Source organism: Nestor notabilis, unplaced genomic scaffold (genome assembly GCF_000696875.1).
Source record: "Nestor notabilis isolate BGI_N333 unplaced genomic scaffold, ASM69687v1 scaffold29480, whole genome shotgun sequence".
Classification (NCBI taxonomy): domain Eukaryota; kingdom Metazoa; phylum Chordata; class Aves; order Psittaciformes; family Psittacidae; genus Nestor; species Nestor notabilis.
This window is the reverse complement of record NW_009911172.1, coordinates 4,229-26,569: the sequence shown is the minus strand read 5'-3', so window position 1 is coordinate 26,569 and position 22,341 is coordinate 4,229. Positions and strand designations below refer to the sequence as shown.

Sequence of the window (22,341 nt, the reverse complement as noted above, 5' to 3'; positions counted from 1 at the left end):
TTATCCTGTATCTTTCATGATACAAATGAACAATTCTACAAGCCACAAAGTATATCAGTTAGTGTTATCTCCATTTTCTTTGAAAGACCATCGCTTTTCAAAGGACTAAGACCATTTGTAAAGAATGGGAACCTTAGGACCTAGGCTACTACGTCACACTGTCTCCTTTTCATTACTAGGGATCTCACCAGAGTTAAATTTAACATCCTTAAACTCTGTAAATATTCAAAACCATAAGTATTTTGTTGCTATACAAGTGCTTTCAGAAAGTCTAGATGAATTCTGTTATTGGGGGAATTAAGATATCCAGGTAAGAGGGAGAACTAAAAATTTGTGGAAAACATGGAAGTCAGTTCAAATTTGGTTCTATGTTAAAATTAGAAAATAAAGCATTATATTTTTATGACATTTATAATGTTTTGTAGCTTATTTATTTTAAAAAATCTATTAATATAAACTGTTTAGCTTGCATAGGACTCAGATGTATATTCTCCACTTATCAACAGAGCAAGCATTAAATATGGAACTTAAACCTTCTTTCATGCTCACCTCAGATGCAGCATTTAACAGTAATTCTGGAGCCTTCCATTTTTGTTACTTTTTTTTAAAGTTCTTTTCAAAAAGAACATAAATACATGTGTAGTGAAACCAAACGCAGCTAAAAGGAGGGGAGGAAAAAAAAAGTATGCTCATTTTTCCCAGCAGGATTTATGCAGACCACCTTATCTGCATTCAGCCTCCCTGCAGAAATACCAGTTGCTCAACTGGGATACATTTTTTGAGATACCTTTTATGTGATATGGTAGCTAGAAGGAACAGCAGACAGCTCTATGTGATCAAGAAGCTTTCCACTGATTTGGATGGGTAGTGCTAGAGAAGTGCCTAATAATGAAGAGTATGGCAGGACAGAGAATGGTATCAGTTTTAAAACAAATCAGCATCAAATAGGAGAAATGGACAGCCTCTGATAAGGTATCCTCAAGCCCACAGAGTTTTTCCACTAGGAAAATCTACCAGTTATCTCCTGGCAAATAAATTCTTCCCTTGGATTTCTAAATTAGGGAAGGTTCTTGATCAGGGCATGTTACACCCTTTTTCAGATGTATTTAATTTCTATGTAGACAAGATGCTAAACGCTAAATGTACTCTCTAAACACATTCAGATTTCTTTCCGTTCAGGTTCTTAGTACCAGTCCTTTGGGTCTTACAAAAGACAAGTAAATTGGTCCTTGCCTAAGTTGAAGTGTTTTTCCTAAAAGAAAACATTTATTTCAGCACTATCATTTTCCCCCACCCATCACCAATGCTACAGCTCTTCTGTTCTAAAAACCAAAACACAAATGAAGGTTTTAGCATGTTATACCCCACAATAAGCAAACTAAGACTCCGTATTAGAGATTGCTGTCAAAGTTCAATAAATGAAGTCTCACTACGGCATTTGACCCACTATGCATCAGCCAACTAAGATGACTGTTAAGATTTCAATTTCAAAAGGAAAATAAGCAAATAGTTTTAGTTTTACCATTTCAATTTTAATACAATCCAGAAAAAAAAAAAAAAAAGTAAATGTTATGCATGGCAATGTTTATTAAACAATCACATTTCATTTAAGCATTAAAACGCAGCAGTCTGGAAAAGCTGCCAGAAACAATGTTTGGCTTCAGAAAAGGCGATTATGAAATTACTTCCAATAAAATTCAAATACTCTTGTCTGTTGATTAGTTGAATGCTTTAGACTGGAAGGAACAAAAAGTGCAAATCAGCTGAATGTTACTTTCAAAAGTAAAGTCTTAGTGTCCTACAAGCAGTTACTGAAAGGCCTCATCTTAATCTTCATGATAAAGGACAAAATTTTCCAATTTCTATACAATTATAATTTACTGTAACATTTCAAAACAACATAACATTATTACTAAACCAAAATTAATTTCATAATAGACCTGCAGTATTCTGCCTACCATAAGCACCTTTTTTTCCTTTTTTTTTTAAATCTAATTTGCTTGACATGAGATGGCATGAGATACATTCTCACCGCAAAAGTGGAAACTTACATGGAACAATACAGTTACAACCACTTATAGGAACATGTTCTAGTTTAAGGTAATTTATACCTAAACACACTACTTTTACATGGAAATCTAAGATCCATATTGTGGTATTCTGTTTCTGCTGATACACTTCCAGGAAAGTGACTCATCACAGAGTAGCTAAATGTTGACCTGCAGCTTAGACTTCTGTGCATCGTCTTCACTGGAGTACTTGTAAAGAAATGGACAACGGTTAATAGGTATTTGACATATGGGCAAATCTTATGCATTTTCAAATAATTTTTAAATTTTTGTTTTTAATTCAACACAATGATTCAGTAGCAGTTTGAAATAAAAACCAGAGTATCCTTCTGGCTCCTAGATCACTTGAGAATCGCTTCATGTACACAGCTAGTGAAAAACAGTGCGATTACCATCTTATAAAGACTCTAAGAACACACCAGCAATTTTTAATTTGTTCTTGTATAAAGTTTTAGAAATATTGTGGAAACATGTTCTTATATGTGGGTACTGCTGCTTGAAACTGAACAGTTGGTTGACATCCAGACAACTAGTACAATTTTCCAAAAGCAAAGCAGCTTATAAGCATAATAAACAAATGATCATTTTTCTAAAATTTAGACCTAATTTAGTAATTGGTAGAATGACACTTTCAAACTGTGTAACACAAAATAATGTAGCCAACAGTAACATACAGGTACACCATTTAATATTTATTATATGCATTTTATATACATTATTTTTCAACAGCTGTACTTCTGCTATGTGGTACAATCTTAAAAATTTGCTGATTCATAGTTTGTAAAACAGAAACCTTACAAAACTCATCAAAACTCGCAAACTGATCAGAAAAGTTTTGTGGAAGACTAGAAAAAATACTTTATTGTATTAATCATGCATTACACAAACAAAATTTTTAGTTACACCATAAACTGAAGCACGTCTGAAAATAAAATAAAAGCAGGGAATAACTAGTCAAAACACAGCAGATTTATGAATCTTGAATCAACTACTTTTGTATTCTATTTGAAACGCAAATAAAAATAATTTTCACTCCAAAAGTTCTGAAACAAGGTTGGTTTTTGGAATCAACTCCACTCCAGGTACTTAACCAGAGGAAAAAGAATTTCTTGGTTTGCAACTTTAAAACGTCCCGTTTTCTAATCTATTTTAGACTGTTCAAAGAGTGCCATAATAGATATACAGGGCCCTTTAACACACTACATAAAAGGATATAAAGACCAACAAAAAGTGAAATAAATAACAATAGGCCATTAGCAAGATGGGTAATCCTTGATAAATAAACTCGTAAATACAGTAAGATGTACAAAATATCACATAGTGATAGGATGCCAAGATTAATTTTTTTTTTTTTAAGAGTTCATTTGGGGAGGTTAACCCCTCTGTGTTTCATTTGAACACATTTTACAGTCCTTTATTTATGAAGACAGTTATGCGATGATGATGAATTAGCATCCTTATGCAAGGACTTAGCTGAGCTGTATTAGACAAAAGAAGGGAAGAGTGTGGTTACACGGCAGCGGGTCAGTGAGATCTCTGTGTTTTAGGGTTCTATAATGCAGAAAAACATTATCAATACAATCTTGAGCACTGTTGTGACAGGCTAAATATATAAAAAGACTTATAAAAACTAGAATTTTATCCAAACATTTTGTGCAACTAATGCTAAAATATTTTAAGTTAAATTTCCTTTTCTTTAAAGCAAAATAAAAGTTTAAAAGGGGAATCTGTGGCATTCAACTGATAAACAGAAGATTACTAAGAGATGAAAAGAAAGCTACTCTTGGAGCTCACTTCCCCCCACAAGAGCACCACATTCCTAACCCTAAGGCAGCACACAGAGTCCAAAATAAAAGTCTTTTGTAAGATCAGACTCCACGTTTGCTTAAAGACACCTAAAGAACAGACATACGCTCAGTTCATATCCAGTCAAGGCTACAAATACTGGTTTTCTTTTTTGTATTTCTCCCCACCCCCCACAAATACAGTAATTACAGTTAAATGAATGAGCCTGACATTGTTCAAGATATGGTGACTTTTCACCAACTTATACCTGCCCCACATAAAAGCCTTCACTCAGGCAGATCAGATGTAGTGTCTTATTGGTAACCTTATCATTGATGGCAGTGATGCATTCCCTCTTTTTTGTCCAAACAGACCTGCTGTTATGATGCAGGTTTGTTCTGCTATGTCACACAAATACTTTGGCAAGGGCATCAGCTCCTGCACTGGCAATATATGCTTTTGACGGATGAAATGCTACATCATAAATTGATTCATCCAGCTTTTTCCTATGAGCTGTTATTTCCTGCACACATGTCTTGCTGTCCAAATTCCATAACCTAATGGAACAATCATGGCCTGTTTAGGAAAAAAGAAAAAAGACAAAAGACAAAGTTAGATTTGTCAGACACTTAAGTGCATCATAAACGTAAAATTTACAGAGCATACAGAATATGAAAAAAACCTTACTTCCAGACATTAAATAGATTCCATTAGGATCTACAGCTAGACTTGTGACAGCATCCAAGTGAGCAACCATAGAATGGATCATTTTACCTAAAAGCAAAACAAACAGTGAATTTCCTGTGAACTACTGTTTCTTTCAAAAATAACATTGCCATTAAAAGCTATACAGAATATTATTATTTAGATTCCAATAATATCTGAACGATACAATTCTGTTAGAAATTTAAGTTTCAACTGCAGACTGCTGTGTAAGCATATGAGTAAATGACATGGAACTCTCAAGAAGGCATTCCCATTATAAGCACGCTTTTTATCCATCTGGCATCTTTACTGGTAGCAATGACAATGAAAGACCAATCCTAAAACGGCTGGGTGAGAACTACATTTTTTAGACCCCTAAATAACTTAACAGCTGCCCCAGTAGAACAAAGTGTTGTTAGTCAACACATTGTCAACACTTCGTAAAAAGAGACTTACTGAGTCATACTAAAGGTTTGTGTATCTTTCTCATTGCTAGGAGAGAGGCTAATGGTGAAAAACCAGAAAACAAAACAAAACCAAGGCAACTATAAGTGATACTTGCCCAGAATACTCTCCAGAAAAGATACAGAAGAGTTTTAATCTTAGAAATACCAAAAGTTCTCTTTTGTGTAAAACTGCAACACTAGTATGTTTTCTGCAAATGGCTTCTCCCCCATGTCTGTATAGGTTTACTTTAAACATATTCATACATACAAATTAGGTTCTCTTTATCCTTACCCGTTTTGTTGTCGAAAAATTTGATGTGTCTATCTTCATGTGCTGTAATAGTTACAGGAAGTGTGGGATGACTTACTACCTTGTTAATATGATTATTTGATTGTACACCTGAAAAGAAAATAAAAAATATTCACCTGCCTTAAAGAAAAGCTTAATTTAAAATGAGAACACTTCAGCATTACACTTTAGCTTACTGTATTAAATAATATTTTAGGAAGAGCAACAATGAATCTCCTAAGAAATAAATAATAGCTTCTTGCTTGACAAGAAGCTAAGCTAGGTAGTCTCCATCCAATGTAGTGTAAGGTTAAAGCTGTACAAATGGTTTATACACATGGAAGATTCTTGAGAGACATAGCAAACACACCAAGCAAGTACTGCAGGGCAGCACTAGTCAAGCGGAAACAAACTCTGGCATCTATGATGTGTTTAGCACACACCTCATACCTTCAGATTAAAAAGACTTAGCATGGGAAACAAGAAAAGATAGAATTTAAATAACTGAAGTCAACCTAACTTATGATATTGTGAGATACGTCTTATTTCAACTGAAAGTAATGATGAATGGTTTAGAATCTCTTTACAAGTTTTTAGAATACTCTTTAAAAAAACAACTTTTTCTTGATATGCCAGTGTTTTAAGGCTTGTTCCCTTAATTTTTGTGCTTGTTTTTTGTTAACTGCATTTATGACTCTCACTTCAAACTCAAAAAGGCATTTTTCTTACTTGTGATGTTCTTTCTCACTGTCAATGCTAGTTTTTGCACAAGCTACCTAGAATACGTCTTTTACACAGGTTTGTTACCTGTGTTGAAGTCCTTTTACAACCTACCTAATACCAAGTATAATCGCTAAGTAAACTACACTACTTGGTGGGGAGAAGCAAATTCTCGCCTTGCATTATTCTTTTAGATCTCATTTCATAGTCAGGAATGACCAGAAGCTGGAGGTTTTCCATCTGGAGTACCTTCATAGGTTTAACCAAAGGCAGCTCCTCTGTCTAGAGTTTCATCAGATACACACACTTCTTAAACAGCTGCATCTCTACAGCTCCTTATTTGTAGCAAAAGAATTTCTAATACTAAAAGTTCCACAGGAGAAAGTGTTCAAGCACAACCTCTGCAGAATTTGAAACTGACCTAATATTCTGCTTAATTCATTTATTTACTTAATATCCTCCACATCAAAGCTATATAATGAAAACTGTGTTTTAATATGCAATTCAGACAACTGAATCTTGAGAAATCTAGCTGAGAACAAAACCTGTTGCTTTTGCTATGACCACTTTCAAATTCTGCTAATCCACAACCTTTTCCTTTGTGTCTGTTCCAAGCATCTAACTAACTTTAAAACTGCATGATGCAGTAGAGGAACAAAACATTTTAATTTACTTCACCATATAATAAAACTTTGATAAAGGTACTTTATTCAAGATGGACATTTAATACAGAAGAGCTTTACATACCAGATTCTATTTGTGATGAAAGCATTACCACTGACTGGGATGTTTCTAAATCATAGATGACTGTGTTGCCAGTGTTAAAAGATGCCACCATGTGAGCAGGGTCACAACCTATAAAGTCAATTGATGTAGGTATTCCATGCTCTAGAAAGAGAGGAGAGAAAAGAAAGGAAAAGAGAGGAAAATTACTTTAGAAAGTCTAAAAAATTCTTGACAGTTTAAATATGTACTTTGTTTTATACTCGTACTTTAAAGAAGAAATTCACTCCCTTCTTTGAAGTAATGCTACAGCACCAGCATTATTTCATTAAAAAAAATCTTTTTCTTTTAGTCCTGTTCCCTAGTTAGGCTAAATGGAGATAACAAGCCCAGATGAATCATCAGCTTCCTCATAATAGATTCTCAAAACCACTGCAAAAACTTACCCTTCTCTCCATTGTAAGTGCAAATACAGGGCATTTTTTCTGGTGGGTTCCATAATCTAATAGTGCCATCTGCTGAACAAGATAGTAAGTGATTCTTTACACCGCTGTAAGCAAGACCCCAGACTGCATCTGTGTGAGCAATTAATGTGCCAGCTAGAACGTTTGGCTCTGGAAAAACAAAAAAACCCAACAACAAAAGTTTAGAAATTAAACCTTTTTAGTGAAGAAACAGTAAATAAGTATTTTTTGTATCTCAATATAAGTTAAATTCCACGTAAAACTGTCATAGAACCCCCCAGCCCTTCCTATTTAAACAACAGCTAGAATATTACACAGGAGGTCATTTTGCACAACCAAAAACCAAACCAACACAACATAACCAACTGACCAAAAACACTCACAAGAAAAACACAAACAAAACCCACCAAACACCAAAGCCAAGAAACAAACAAACAAAAAACACTTCAAAAGAAAAATCCAAACCCTGCTAATTAGAGCTCTCTTTTTAAAGAAAAAACCCCAACCCTGTCACTTCAGTAGAGACATTTCTGTCTGAGATCTATGAAAATGATGCCAACTATCTTACCTGCATGAACTCATCAGGCCGTTTTTAGTAATTAGACTACAATGAATAATTCTTTAGCAGAGAGGCGCAATCAGAGCTACATATTGGTTTTAAGGGACTGGGGATAGTGGCCTTCCAAAATCGGTGCAAGACAGCACTGCTTCCCATCTCATTGCCACAGATTACGCAGCCCAAAATAAGAATTCAAAAATCTGGAATTCTGGTTCAAATTAGTAAGCATGTTTCTTAAAAAAATAAGTTATGATTCATTTTTTATTTACTGTTTAAACCTCAGAAATCACCAGTCTTCCTCTTACAGTTCTATACAAAGTACAGCACTAGTGCAAGTGGGAATAAATAAACAACATTACCACACACAAAGTTGAAACATACAATCTAGTTGACAAGTGGCAGTTACATTCCACAAAATGTCGAAGACAGTGGTCAAAAGCTGTTTATCTTTTGAAAATACTTACCATAGGTATCATATGGATCCACGTTAGGGCTAGGCATGTTCCACCACTGGATGGTTGCATCAATACCACCACTGAAACACTGTTCTCCATTGGAACTAATTGCCAATGACAATACAGGTCCACTATTGGGAAACAGAGAAAACCAAGTTTACTGGTACTGCCTACAGGATAGAAATGAAAATTTGGCTACTTTCGAAAGAACAACTGGACTGCATCAAGTACTTAAAAAATTTCAAACTCCAAAGAAACAATTCTGTTAAAATCTTTTTTATGGCTCAACAACTGATACCAACCTCTATTAAAATATTCTTAACAAAATAACTAAAACTATCTGAATTCAAGCAATTAAAAGACCACCACCTCATTTCTCAGAATCAACTACACCTACAAATGGTGAATTTTTACAGTGCATCTATGCCAATCTAACAGCTAGCTGTCCTGAAAAAGGTAGTTGTAGCTTTTACTCCCTCACCCCCAAGTATTTCATCATCCAACTTTAGGAACTGACAGTAATCTATGCCCCAGTAAATGGTTCAGAAAAGATTATCTTAGAGTAGTTCTGGGCCAAGTACTTTTGAACTTTTACTGGTTTTAACTTCTTCAACCTGTTTGCTGTGGTATCAGACAAGTACAAGCTGTGGCCCAAAGGAAGAAGCAAGTCCACTCCTTTGGACACACTACTAAGATAGGTTTACCTGCACTGTAAAACCATATCCCCAAAATGAGATGCCTGGTTGCTCTGACAGGCCATGCTCAGGACTTAAGATGTTTACCAGTTGTTTAAGTGCAGATGAGTGAACTAAAATGATGTATTTGAAGATGGTGAAGAGTATTGGTTGAATCCACCTACATATTTGGCAAAGTGAAGAACAAAGCTGGGCTGAAAGGGAATGTTGCTCAAAGCCTGCCTGAGGGGAAAAATAGTAAAATTACTTTGTTACTGGTCTCACTGGAAGTCACAGGGTGGGAATCAGTTCTGTATCAAGACTTCCCCAAATCTTACTTTCTGATATTCAGTAATAAAAGCCCACATAATAGACCATATTTAGACAGAGAAAGAGATGATTCGATTGTTCTTTGACCCTCAAAGAACATTTTAATCACTTGAAAGAACACTTGTATTTAAACATGAGGACAAATTAGTCACCCAGTCCTAGGGACTTCAGCTAATAAGCCTAAAGACATTATATTCTATCAAGTAAGTGGCTTAAGGAAAGGAGGAAGGTGACAATAGTATGTACAGTACAAGCTACTCATTTGGTTTTTTTGCTGAGGCCAGGACAAGAAGGACTATCCACTTCCATACTGAACAAAGAGCTCTTGTGAAGCTCACCTGCTAACTGGATCTTTAGCTATGTAAGCAACATACACTCAAACTACTGTGACTGGCTAGGGACTGCACATTTTTGCCTTGCCTTCTTATTGCAAGGAAGCAGAACTCCAAACTTTACTCAGATATTAATCAACTTATTGATTACAACCATTATCTCACTGATTTCCATGTTCCCCCAGCCCCAAAAGGCACATGTATGAATTAATACTCTTGCCCTATCTACTACTTTGGCCTACACTGGCAATGAAATTTTCTCATTTTCTTGTTCAAGCCCCTAAAAAGAATTCAGAGCCCTCCCAGCCACTTGTGTGATGTCCTGATTTTTCACTCACTGAATACACTTTTAATTTTGGGGGTTTTTTTGGCTTGGGATTGGTTTATGGGTTGTTGTTTGGGTTTTGTTTTTCTGATGATTGTATTTTTATTTCTAATTTCTCAGTCCTGTATCTAAAGATAATAGGTATGACTAACAAATTCTACCTTATTTATTTTCTTCACATACTATATATAAAATCCACAGTCCAAGACATGGGTGTCACTCATTGTCTGTGATGTCATTATCTTCTCTTTTTTCTATTGCAACTTAACCACATTTGCTACTTCCTATTCTTATGTTGTCATGGACTCTGCAATTCATGACAGGGACTCACCAGTTACATAGTTATAAAAACAGGGACCTGTTTTTGTAAAATATAATGGACCGTGTCTATTTGATGTAAAAATAGAATGTACTTGTGGCTTTTACAATTAAGTGTCTTATAAATCCGTAAGACAATGACAATATATTTATCAAGCATTAGTTATGTCAAACACTCACATGTGGGCCCTAAACGTGTAGATGGGTTCTACATCTAAAGAGGCACTCCTGAAAGAGAAAGGAAAAGTTATTACCTTACATGAAATCTCTACTGAAAAACTGTGAGAACAGTTGAGAGTTTAATCAATTTCAAAGGCATTTAAAACATGATCAATGTTTTATAAAAACCCATATACTTGCTTTTTGGCAGGAACCGTTTTCTGCAAATTCCAAAGTTTTAGAGTATGGTCCTCAGAGGCTGTAACCAGCACAGGCTCTACAGGATGAAAAGCTAACGCCCGCACTCCATCAAAATGACTGCGTAGCGTATACTTAGGGTTCCATGTCTTTCGAAAGGCATCTTTATTAGCTGGCAGCTTAACAAAAAACAAAAAAAAAAAAAAAAAGAGAAGGATTAATTTCACCTTGGCTTTAAAAATACGCATAATATGCATCTCCCTGTATTTTAAGATGACGCACTATTTTTGATTCAGCTAATATATGTTCAATCTGTAACTCCTTTCTCTAGCATGTAAGGTATGGAATGGAGTATAATGCTGAGAATGGAGTATAACACAGACAAGAAGCCTTGATTTCTTTAAAAACTGGTTTTAATCCTTCTGTATAATGATACTTTAATTCTTCTTCCCTGAAGGAAGATGAAGGTTTCATTGCTTATGTTGTCTGCACCCAAGGAAGAGATTACAACTGTCAAAAGCTTAATGATCACTTAAACATAATAAAAAAGAGCTTCACATGCTTAGTGAGTGATCTTCCTCAGATAAGTAACTTGACTGAGAATGACAGGAAACATACATAATTCTTAAATACTTCTACATGTGAAGGTATGTACACAGAAATAGGTAATCAAGATTTCATTACATACTTGTCATGATTTTAAATACAACATTACATATACATATTTTTAAGGTCTTTAATGAGTTTTAAATATATTCATGAGACTAAATTACTTACTATGTGAAGCAATATACACAAACTTCGTATTTATGTATTATGAACACCCAATTGACACTCAACCTATACACTATTGGGCTAAAACACGAAAGTTACACCTGCTTAATAGTAATTGTAAGTAATTCAGAAGAGTTACCAGAAAACCTCAAACTTTTCTAATGACTGCAAGAGACTAATTTAGAGCTTTGAATTTCGATTTATATTAAGTGGATCCTTAGAGACTACTTAGAGAGCAGATCCTTAGAAGACTACATCCTGTTTGTTCTAAGCTTCCATCATAAGCAGAAGTACATGTGCAGTGATTATAAAGGGAGTTTACAAAACTGACTTTAGTTAGATGACCAAAATTAGCAAACTACAAATGAATGGAAACTAATCCTATTCTCTGCCTTACACACTAACTATTCACCATGTAATTGTTAAAGCATGTTTTTCAACTGTGGGGCAGACTCTCTCAGTACTCAGTATCCCACGATATTTTCAGCAACACTATTAAGAGATTAAAATCTCTCATAGCTAATAAAATATTAGTACTTAGTATCTGTCAGGACTGAAAACCCATATCCTGAACTGAATTACCACTACTCATTCAAACTAAATTTGATTCTAACCAATCAAAATAAATAGAAAGGCTCAGACAATGAAATATACTGTTCTGAGTTACAGATATGCAGACATTTGCTTTTCCCTTTTGTTAATGTAAATTGCTGACCTAAATGCAAATATGCCAAATTCAGATCAAGCAACTGAAACTTGTTATATATAGCAATGTAACCTGGATTTTCTTTTTTTTACCATCCAACAATACATATAATTACAATACATTTTGTTTCCAATCTTCCTACTTTAAAGGATACTGAATACTGCAATATTTTTATAATTTATTTAGCACTACACTGCATGTTACATACAAACTTCATGAAAAGAATAATCTTAGTTTCAGGCAGCAGAGTGGAATTCTGGACTTCTGCATTAAAATTGATAGATTTCAGCTCTACCTGTGTATTTCTTCACCTCCCTGAATCTAAAGTGGGTAAGAGAAGAAAGGAAAAAAAAACCAAACCACCCCAAAACCAAGGTATTTTTCTAGCAGAGCCCCTTGATATTTTTAATCCTCATTATGTATTCATCCTCCTGCCTAATTCATGTTGCCTCATGCACTTGTGGTGATCTTGGGCTTAGAGAAATTAAAGCCAAACATTTGAAATAGCAATGGCTTATTTCAGCATGTTCTTATGTCCCAGATTAGTCAGAAGACCTTGATTCTTTGCGTTCACACCACACTGATTTCTATTACAGTTGTGATTAAGTCATTCAAGAAAACCAGGACTGATTACAGCAGACCTTAGGTTTTAAAAAAGAGGAAGAGAATTCATTAAATCTTTTTTCTTAAAATGGTTGTTGCAATGGTAATTTCATTCTCAGGAGTTCAGAGGAATCTGCTAAACTGCAATGTACAGAATTTACAGAAGTTACAAAAACAATGTACATTTACATACAGCTTTAAAGCCTGTATTATTTAACAGACTTGAACATCTTTGCTCTTTCAGAAGACCCCATGCACACCTTCCTAGAAATCTAGTTATATATAAGCTGATTTTCTCTTATTTATTTTCCCCTATGTTTCCAATGAATCTCAACATCCTTACTGTAAGTAAAAAAAATACTGTAAAAGAATAATGACCAACACACCTTTAAAAGAGATCCTTGCAGCCTCTAAGAGAAAAAGCTAACCAGTAGTATATTAAAAAAAACAACCCGCAACACCTCAGAAAAACAGTCTTGGACTTGGAAAAGGGATTTGCTGATTAAAGAGGATAAAGTGAGATACAAAATCAGCCAGAAATATAATGGGAAAGTAGTAAAATGTGACATTGTGTATCAATGTTCTGAAGCGTGACACCTCAAAAGCCTCTCAAAACAAAAGACATGGACACACTGCCCCACTTAGAGCAAAATGAACAAAATACAAACTATACAACACAAGAAATCACTACACAGATTAGAGGAGGATTGAAAACACATGCTTTATAATACTTGCTGAATCTAACCTAATAGAAATCCCTTTTTCCCTTCATTTTGTTTGTCTGTACGGAAATACAGGCAAGCAACCTATGCCTTCTGCTTATAAACCACCAGCAAATCAGACTGAAAGAAACTACACCTAAGCTAATCAAAGGAAAAAACTAAAAAAACCTAAAAAACAAAAAACAACAACAAAAACCAAAACAAAAAAAAAAAACAAAAACAAAAACAACCCCCCCAAAACCTAAACAAAACAAAAAACCAAAAAAAAACTAAAAAAAAACAACCCCAAAACCCAAACCCACAAAAAAAACCAAACAAAAAACCCCCACAACCCCACAGAAAACAAACCCTTGAAAATTCCCTAAAGAAAAAAAAAAGTCCTTCCTTCCCCTGCAGTCAACAGAAAAGCAGTAATTAGTAACTGCAGTCAGTGTCTTTAAATGTTTTAATGTTATTTTTTTCTTGATAAGGTTCTGTTGATTGAAGATTTCCAAATTTAGATGCTCTGCTAAATGAGGACTTTCCATTTTGCAGCCCATCCTACAACAGGAAAACAACCACCGTCCTGTGCAGCTGTGGAATCCAAGAATATACAAATAGGAGCATTTGATTTGGTATTACTCCTTCAGCATACAAACAACTACATACACTAAGGTAAACATAAGGAACAAGATAACGAAAAAGACACTAGTTGCAATGACTGTACTGTATTACAAATGACTAGTCTTAGGGACAACTTGTGCTCTAAATCATTTACACACAGAAAAATTTTCAGATATCATTCATAAGGTATAAAACTTAATCTCCATCTTGTCCACGTATCCTCTCCTTTTTAAATTACCACACTCATCAAGGAGAGCTACATGAAAGATAGTGGAATCCTGTTGTGTCTTTATTTATGTACTTTAATGGCTCACACAAGCAATGTGAAGAGCATGGACCTACTGGGAGCAAAATGCAAGAAGTAGGAATATTGAAGTGTTTTGGGTTTTTTTATTTAAACATTAATTTAGCTTAACATTATCTGTGTATCTAGAGATTTACTGAAAAAGGAGCTGACTTCAGCTAAACTCACAGGGGCATGAGATTAACATGTTCTACAAGTGCTGTATTACAGGTACAAGGTAAGACATGATCTTATTGCACTGCAGATCCACAGTTACGTGGAAACAACTTCAGAAATTAAGAACTATCAAGGAGTGTTTAACCTGAAGGAACATTGTGATGGAGAACTAATAGCATGTGAATTTCACCCTCTTCAGATCCACAACAGGACAGAGACTACCTTCTTAAATAAAAATCTAAATAAATAAATTCTAGCTGTGTTATTTGACACTTCAAGTTTATCTTTTCTGACACACGAAGTCAGAAACCACCATGTGTTTTTCAGATATGGTCCATATATGTTTCTATGACTTCTCAAGTTAGAGAGGTACCTTACCAACAACAACTATATTAAAAAAGCCCCGACCTCAACCTAAAACCACAAGACAGTTTAATTATAACACAATATATAAGACTTACCTGAACATTTCCCTAACCAGCCATCAAATGTTACTAGCCAATGAAATAGTCACATAAACACTCTTGGCTTAATGAACATGGTCAAAGGAATGTCAGAACACTCTGGCTTGTAATAAAAATGCACCCTAAAAGCTTATATCTGAAGTATACTACTATATATAGCCTATACTGTTAACACTACATAAACACAAAGGGGAGAGTAAAGAAATAGTATCAATATTTGTGTTTTATACCATGTCATCTCAATACTCCCTCTCAGTACATAATTTGCCATTTTTGTTCAAGCAAATTCATGTCAAGATGTCATGTTAAGTACAAAACAAACAAGTCATCCCACTTAATTCTGATTACCCAAATGCTTTGCCCATTCACAAGGTGTCCCTCCTCCTCCCAAGTAACAGTTTTTGCTAAAGAAACCCCTTGTTCTTTGCATCTATTATGTTCAGGGTGGGGAGAGGGGACCTAACTATTATTATAGGATAAGGATTTTAAAGTAAAAAGTAAGAAGTATATAGTGTAAACGATTTTAAAATAAAAATGCACTTACATCATAACTATAGTCTGCATCATTTGTTACTGTCAAGTCTGCAAGGTCTCCAAGGCCCAGTACACTTAACAGCACATCATCAGAACCCATAATAAATGACTTGCCTCCTCCAGGTGGAAACGTTATTGGCTCAGCTACAAAGAACAAAACAGTTTCTTTAAGTCTCAATATAGTAATTCAAATTGATGGAAAAAGTGCATTATTCATCACTTAAAAGCAGGAACTCGTATGTGCTACATATTGCCCCAACTAAAAAAAAAAGCACATGAAGACACGCACACATGTGCAAACACACACATATATTTTAAATACACAGTTCTTTTATCATGCTTTGTCATTTGATTTTGACTTTCAACAAGTAACTTGACTGACATCACTTTACATTGCAATATCAAATGTACATCCCGGGTGACCAAATTCTCAGCTAAATATTTCATTCACTACACCATGCTACCAGCAAATAACTCTCTGCTTTATACTAGTCAAATATCTCTACTTGCATGTGTAAGTATTTTTTATCTCTCAGGCTAAAGGCCCTGTGTAAAACACCTCTTCTACTTAGAAATTTTCAGATGATTAAAAAAATTAAAACATCTGTTATTCATTAATTCCCCCTCTCACTTTCTCAGCATGATTCTTGATTTTAATTTAGAATACACTCAACTGATATTTATCTTATCTAGTTGTGCCTTCCCCAAATTAACATTCATTCAGAATTCACATATGAATAATAAACTTTCAGATATGCACCTGTACTCTTTACACTCCAACAATTCTGTGTATGTCCTTCTACCCACAAATACCAGTTTAGCAGTAAGGAATAGGAACCAAGGCTTAAAAATTGTAGTACTTAAGCATATTTTAGAAGCTGCTTTTACTTATCAATATCCCCTTCTGTGAAAAAAATTGGGACACTTGTTAGAAGTACTTAAACTTCAGCTAAATGTAAACTTTAGCTAATTGCAAGCATTTGCAAAATATGTTTCATTTTTAAAGATGTCAAATAATGATTTAACTTGCTTAATACTTGGATTTCACTGATTTGGCAGAGAGAGGTATGGTCTCACTTTAATGCCAACCGTTGTTTCTAATCCTCTCAGAAAACCCTTGAAACTCAGAGAAAACAAAAGCTCTGGATCTGAAAAACATCTATATCCTGGGTTTCGTCTTGTAAAAATAGTTCCAAACAAGACGACTAGTAATTAACACATTCCTTTGCGCATTGAACATGCATCTTTACTATTCTGTATCACCTACTATTCTGTATCACCACTGTCTGAGTGGTAAGCTTGTTATGTTCCATTCCAGATGAAGAAAAGTAACCAAGACCACATGTAAAATTACAGTTGTCTGGCATCATTGCTATGGCTATGCAGAAGTAAAGAAGTTCTAATGCCTGAGAACTACTGTACCATTAAAAATATAACCTTATTGGCACACAGCTGTGAGAATCTAAAAAAATTTTAAAAAATTTAAAAATCACATATGTAAGAATAAAGACTGCTGTTCCTACATTTACATAAAAAAAGCAAATAGTATTCTTACCATGCACAACCACCTCTTTTTAAAACACAATCCATACAGAGGTCTTAAACCATCAGAATGCTACATTAACTTAACAGTTAGGTTACCATGCCCTTGTATGAATATACTTCATTTCCATTAATATGTTACTAAAACTCCCCATTTGACAGTCTATTCCAAACCACTCATACTTCAGAAAAAAACATATTCCTAGAAAACACCTAGTTACTTCTTCTTGGGTTTTGGGCTTTTTTTGAGGGGGGGATGAGTGCGTATCCAGTCATCCATGCTTATTAGATGAAAATTTCTAAGCGGTTATTTCTTACTGAAAGTGTCCGAGTTGAGTATAAAAGGAGATACAAAATACTTTACACGAATAGAGAAATAAAATAACATCACAAACATTCTCTGGGTGAACGGGGGGGGGGAAGCTATAAAAGAAACAAAGGGGAGCTTTAGGATTTTCCACTGTTGTTTGTTTTTATCGTTGTTTGGTTGGTTTTGTGGTTTGGGTTTGTGTCCCCCCACCCCCTTCTTCTTTTTGACTCCCACAGCAACTCCAGTATTTTTATTTGGAGTTTCCAAAACTGGCTACCTTCTACTGTCCTGACAGGGTCCCAGCCTCTGAAACACAAGAATTCATTTACAAGTCATTATAGACCGGAGCTGCTGATTACTTGGGGAAAGGAGGCTCCTATTAGATCTTTAGGACAGGCCCCCAAGGTTTAAGCCCTGAACTTATCACGCTAATTCTTTGTGAAATTAACGTAATTTGTCCTTAACAGATCAACTTTCACATGAAAGCACAAAATGAAGAACCACCACAGGAAAACACTACCACATTAAGAGTCTATATCATAGATCTATTATTTAAATCTTTATAATATAGATCTTTATTTGCATCAGAGACTAATATCCCATTATTTAAAGCTTCGAAAATAATACTATCTGAAATTTAGAAGCATATTTCTCAGTACTAAAGGTGCTAGTATGTATGTATAACATGTTGTATAATCGTATTTTAATTTATTTGCATCTTTAACTATCTTAAAACACAACATATTTAATGAAGTTGAAAAAATGGTTGCAAGCTGTTTTTATCAAAAGAAGAGGCAGAAGTTAGAACATCATGCATCTTTCATTGCCTAGCTACTAAAAATAAAGACCCACAACTCTGCATATCAAAACCAATGCATCAATAAATATATGTGAATGATAAATACATTATTGAATACTTTTAATCTTTAAAAAAAAAATCCAAGTATTTTCCTAAGATACACTACAGTATTATCCTTATAGCCTTCTGTATGTTTAACTGAGTCTGCAATCTATAAATAGAAAACAAAAATATATGTAATAGTACAAGTTTCTTTGTAGGTGAAAAAAATGTAATTTTTAAACTTTTGCTTGGCCATTCCTAATCAGTACTTCCTACTCTCAAGTTTCTGATATCATATATAATTAAGTCAAAATCAAGCTACAGTATTTGTACAGACTGGAACTGCTTTAACCTCCAATCGGATATGTATGATTATATAAGATGTTGTTGTCTACTATACAATAAGGACTTCTTAACTTTGTTTTCCAGAAAGTTAATGCATGGTACACCAAACATAACTATTAATGCCTGAGTAATTAGCTGTTACTGCTATTTTTTTCACAGAAGCATAAAACACCAGGTTGGAAGGGACCTCAAGGATCATCTGGTTCAACCCTTCTCAGCAAAAGCAGTGTCTACGTGACATGGCCCACCATCTTTCTGTCAACTGCCACCCCCCAATCTACAGATACTAAAGAAGAAAAACAACCCATGAAAATAGTAATTCTCTGTACAACACACTGGATAGAGAATCATGCTGCAGTTGATTATGTTTCTGAAAGTTATGCAATATGGTGAAACGGAACCCCCAATTTCTTATGGCCAAAACAATGAATTTCATCGTAACAATTTTTTCGTCATACTTAAGCAGGTATTTGTGGGGAAAAAAAACCCAAACCAATCCAACAAAAACCCAAACCCACAGCAAACCAAACCTTGCACCTTTAGAGGTTTAAAAGACACATTCCCAGCCAATTAGAACCATTGTTTACTGCCCTCCCAAAACAACCTCTACCAAGGGGGGGAAAAAAAAAAGTGAGCTTAGTAAAACTTTGTCCTCTATATGAAAACAAAATTATTAACCACCATCTCAGAACCGTAACACTTCAGAGTGCAGCACAAACCTTACGTACAGCCACAAGAACACTATGGCTTGGTAACATTCATCAGCATAGACTAGCGTGTCCCACCTAGAAAGCCTAAAGTTGTCTGCAAAAATCTTAGCTTTTAGAACACAGTGGAATAAACGATTGAGCAAAATCTGTGTTTTATGATAAGGAAGTGTTTGGCCTTGTTAACAAAAGACAAACCTAGAAGCAATTAAAAGGCAACACTTGTCTGCTTGCAGCTTTGCACCATACAGTACACACAAAAACTCAAATAGGCACATAGTATTCAGAGTAAATTTCTGATCAAACATCAAAATGTACACTCTAATACTCAATTTTAAATGTTATACAGAAACCACAATTAGCAGATATGATAAAGATATTCATACTGCTACTGAGTGAGTAAAGCCCAAACTACACTGATAAGCTGAAAACATATGAACACATTAAATACCATGAGAATGTAATCCTGAAGGCATCATTTATTTGAAAATAGTGTGGATAGTCTTTATTTGAAGTGCAGCAGAGTGTCTCTCCTACAGGAACCACGCAATAAAAGTCAGTCCCTATCAAATTTAGCATTGATTTCTTCATGAAGATTGTTTTGCCCAATGTTATTTTAAATGTAATGTCTCTAACAGAGAAAACAGCTATCTGGCCTGTCCTTAACAATAAATGTCTGCATACCTCTTATGGCCTAAGAAAAATAGCACAAGACAGACCGAGGGAACTGTAACTGTACTTTCATGTGCCCTTAATATCTTAACAAGGCTAAAAGGCAACCTAAATCACTAAATATAAATACAACCTAAATGTATGTCTGCAAGTTTCAGCAAGTGCATCACCAGTAGGTTTTTCAATTGCATTCCACAGGTAAATTTGATACTGGTTCATCTTTTAGAAAAGATGAAAAGGGAGGCAGAAAAAGGAGGGAAGACAAACACTTTTGTAAAATAATAGTTTGGAAGAGCAACAAAAACCTCCCTGCAAAATTTCTATTTTTCTGCTTGCCTGGCAACAGGCATCTGTGGGGCAGGGGTGAAGAAAGAATGAGAGAACCAACACATTACCAGGATCAGTAATAACACAAATTCTTTCCACTTCTGGTATAGCTGATGGTATGCCAGGGCTTACAGGTCAAATATCATCATAAAGTACCCAAATCTGAATTCAGCCAAGTGTTTTGAATGAATGTGTTCCAAGTAGAGCACAGAATTTACATAATGGTATTCTAATCTCAGTTAATAGAAGAAAATCATTCCCTCAAAACAAAAGACTTAAAGCCGAATACAAGATTTTGGACTATTTAGATATTAGTTTGCCACTAACCTCCATTGCCCAAGATAATCCTGAAATTGAAACCAATACTTCATAAAAAACAAATAGTGTCTTCGTACACTCGTGTATACAGACCAAAAGAATTTTTGAAGAGAACATTAAACTGGAGAGAGACTAATCTGTCTCATAACTTACATAACCACTTTTAAATTTCATTTTAAAATGCAACCTGTGTATCAAATGTCAATACTCACCTTTTTTCCCCTTTATAACACCCTATTTGTAAAAGGTTTTGCTAACAAGGAAGGTCTACAACAGGAATTTAAATAGTGAATATTTTCAAAACACACTGCTGTACATTAAGTTGTTTGAAAATACTAATGAAATAATGGTGAGTTACAATAAGCCACAGAAACTGAAGCCACATTCTCATAAAACCATTTGGAAAGAATTGCAAATAAAATAATATTGTGGCAAAGGGCAACTGCATTATCAAGGGGACAGTAAATTACAGCGTGTGCTTTCTGAAAGAAATCTCCTCAAATATAGTAAGTAGCTGAATTTTTTGTACCTTCCTCTGCTCTTGCACCTTCATGATCAGTCATTCTAGAAGAGGGTGACCTAGATTGATTAATGACTCCTGAAGGGATGTGGGGTATCTCATCATCGCCCAGATCAGCTATCATGTCGTGAAGTTTTGTCCTGTTGACTCCTGTAAATTAACGTCAGCAGCAAAGATTCATTTGATTGCTACCGCTTGACTTGACTGAAGTCTAAAAATCCATTAAACTAATTAAACAAGAATAATTACTGATGGGACCTCCTTAAAATACATACAATGCTTCGGTTTTGTCTTTGTATATTAACAAAATTGATCTTTTGGAAATCAAAAGAAGGAGTTAATACATCGAATTTGAAAACTACATGCAAACAGGTTGAATTCACGGAATCAAAGAATAACTCCCTTGTGTTCTGTAGATCTATTCTACAGTTTGCTGTAGGAGAGAAAAAAAAATAAATCATCTTACAGCCCTACTAAGAAGTCAAGCCAAATATTAAGCCAACATTAATTATTAAACAAAATACATACAAATTAAACATTTGCTAATAATATTACACATCTTTATACTAAACAATTTGACACAGAAAAACAGAGTGCAAATAAAAGTAAGCTTAAAAATGAGGGAAAAAGTACAGACAACTTATAACGGGGGTGCAACAAACAATTAACTTTCCCTGCTTTTGAATGGTATTTAAATTGTAGAAATTGTTTATTAAACACAAGAGCAAGAATGCTTCCACCTCTTAATGGAACTGCAGATGTGTATCACCCTTATTACGAGCATGCCTCTAGAAACAAAGCATACTGAATTACATGTGCATTACATTCATTATGTAGACACTAACAAGCAAGAATAGTATGTTATAATTTTTTATTTTTTTTTTTTTTAAGTAATAAATTCATTCCTGCCTCCACCTTAGGGCTTGCATATCAGAAAGTCAAGCTTCAATCATATAGTGAAATTTCAGTGATAGAATCTCTTGAAAGAAAAAAAATCCACAATGATGCAAGACATAACCAGCTTTTAATTGCTGAAAGAGTCTTTCCTGGGACTGCAGGCAGTTATATTGCAGAACATTTAAAATAAAGTGTTCACTATATTTAAAAGGGCATATTAGAACTTAAAAAAAATTCAAGTATGTCCATTTTTTAGTAAAGTAAGTATTAGGAAACAATTTCTCTGATACATACTCTGAGGTGACATGCACCGTTTTTATTAAAAAGGAAATCCAAACTAAACAAAAAGCCTTTATTCTCAAAAAAGTAAAAAGGTAAATACTAATTACAGATGACTTAACAAAAGCAGAACTGTTCATTTAAGCAGTTAAACACTAAAACACAC

The 22,341-nt window shown here is 34.6% G+C and overlaps 1 protein-coding gene across 1 annotated transcript; it reads right to left on the bottom strand.

Annotated features, from left to right (window-relative positions):
• Nucleotides 1–2,301: 2,301 nt before the first annotated feature.
• Nucleotides 2,302–21,143, bottom strand: STRN3 (striatin, calmodulin binding protein 3). The gene is made up of 10 exons (XM_010013550.1): nt 21,009–21,143; nt 15,428–15,561; nt 10,555–10,730; nt 10,375–10,422; nt 8,225–8,346; nt 7,184–7,351; nt 6,762–6,902; nt 5,298–5,405; nt 4,542–4,628; nt 2,302–4,430 (listed from the first exon to the last, which is right to left on the bottom strand). The coding sequence occupies exons 1-10, from the start codon at nt 21,121–21,123 to the stop codon at nt 4,261–4,263; spliced, it is 1,269 nt and encodes a 422-aa protein (XP_010011852.1). The 5' UTR covers nt 21,124–21,143; the 3' UTR covers nt 2,302–4,260.
• Nucleotides 21,144–22,341: the final 1,198 nt, after the last annotated feature.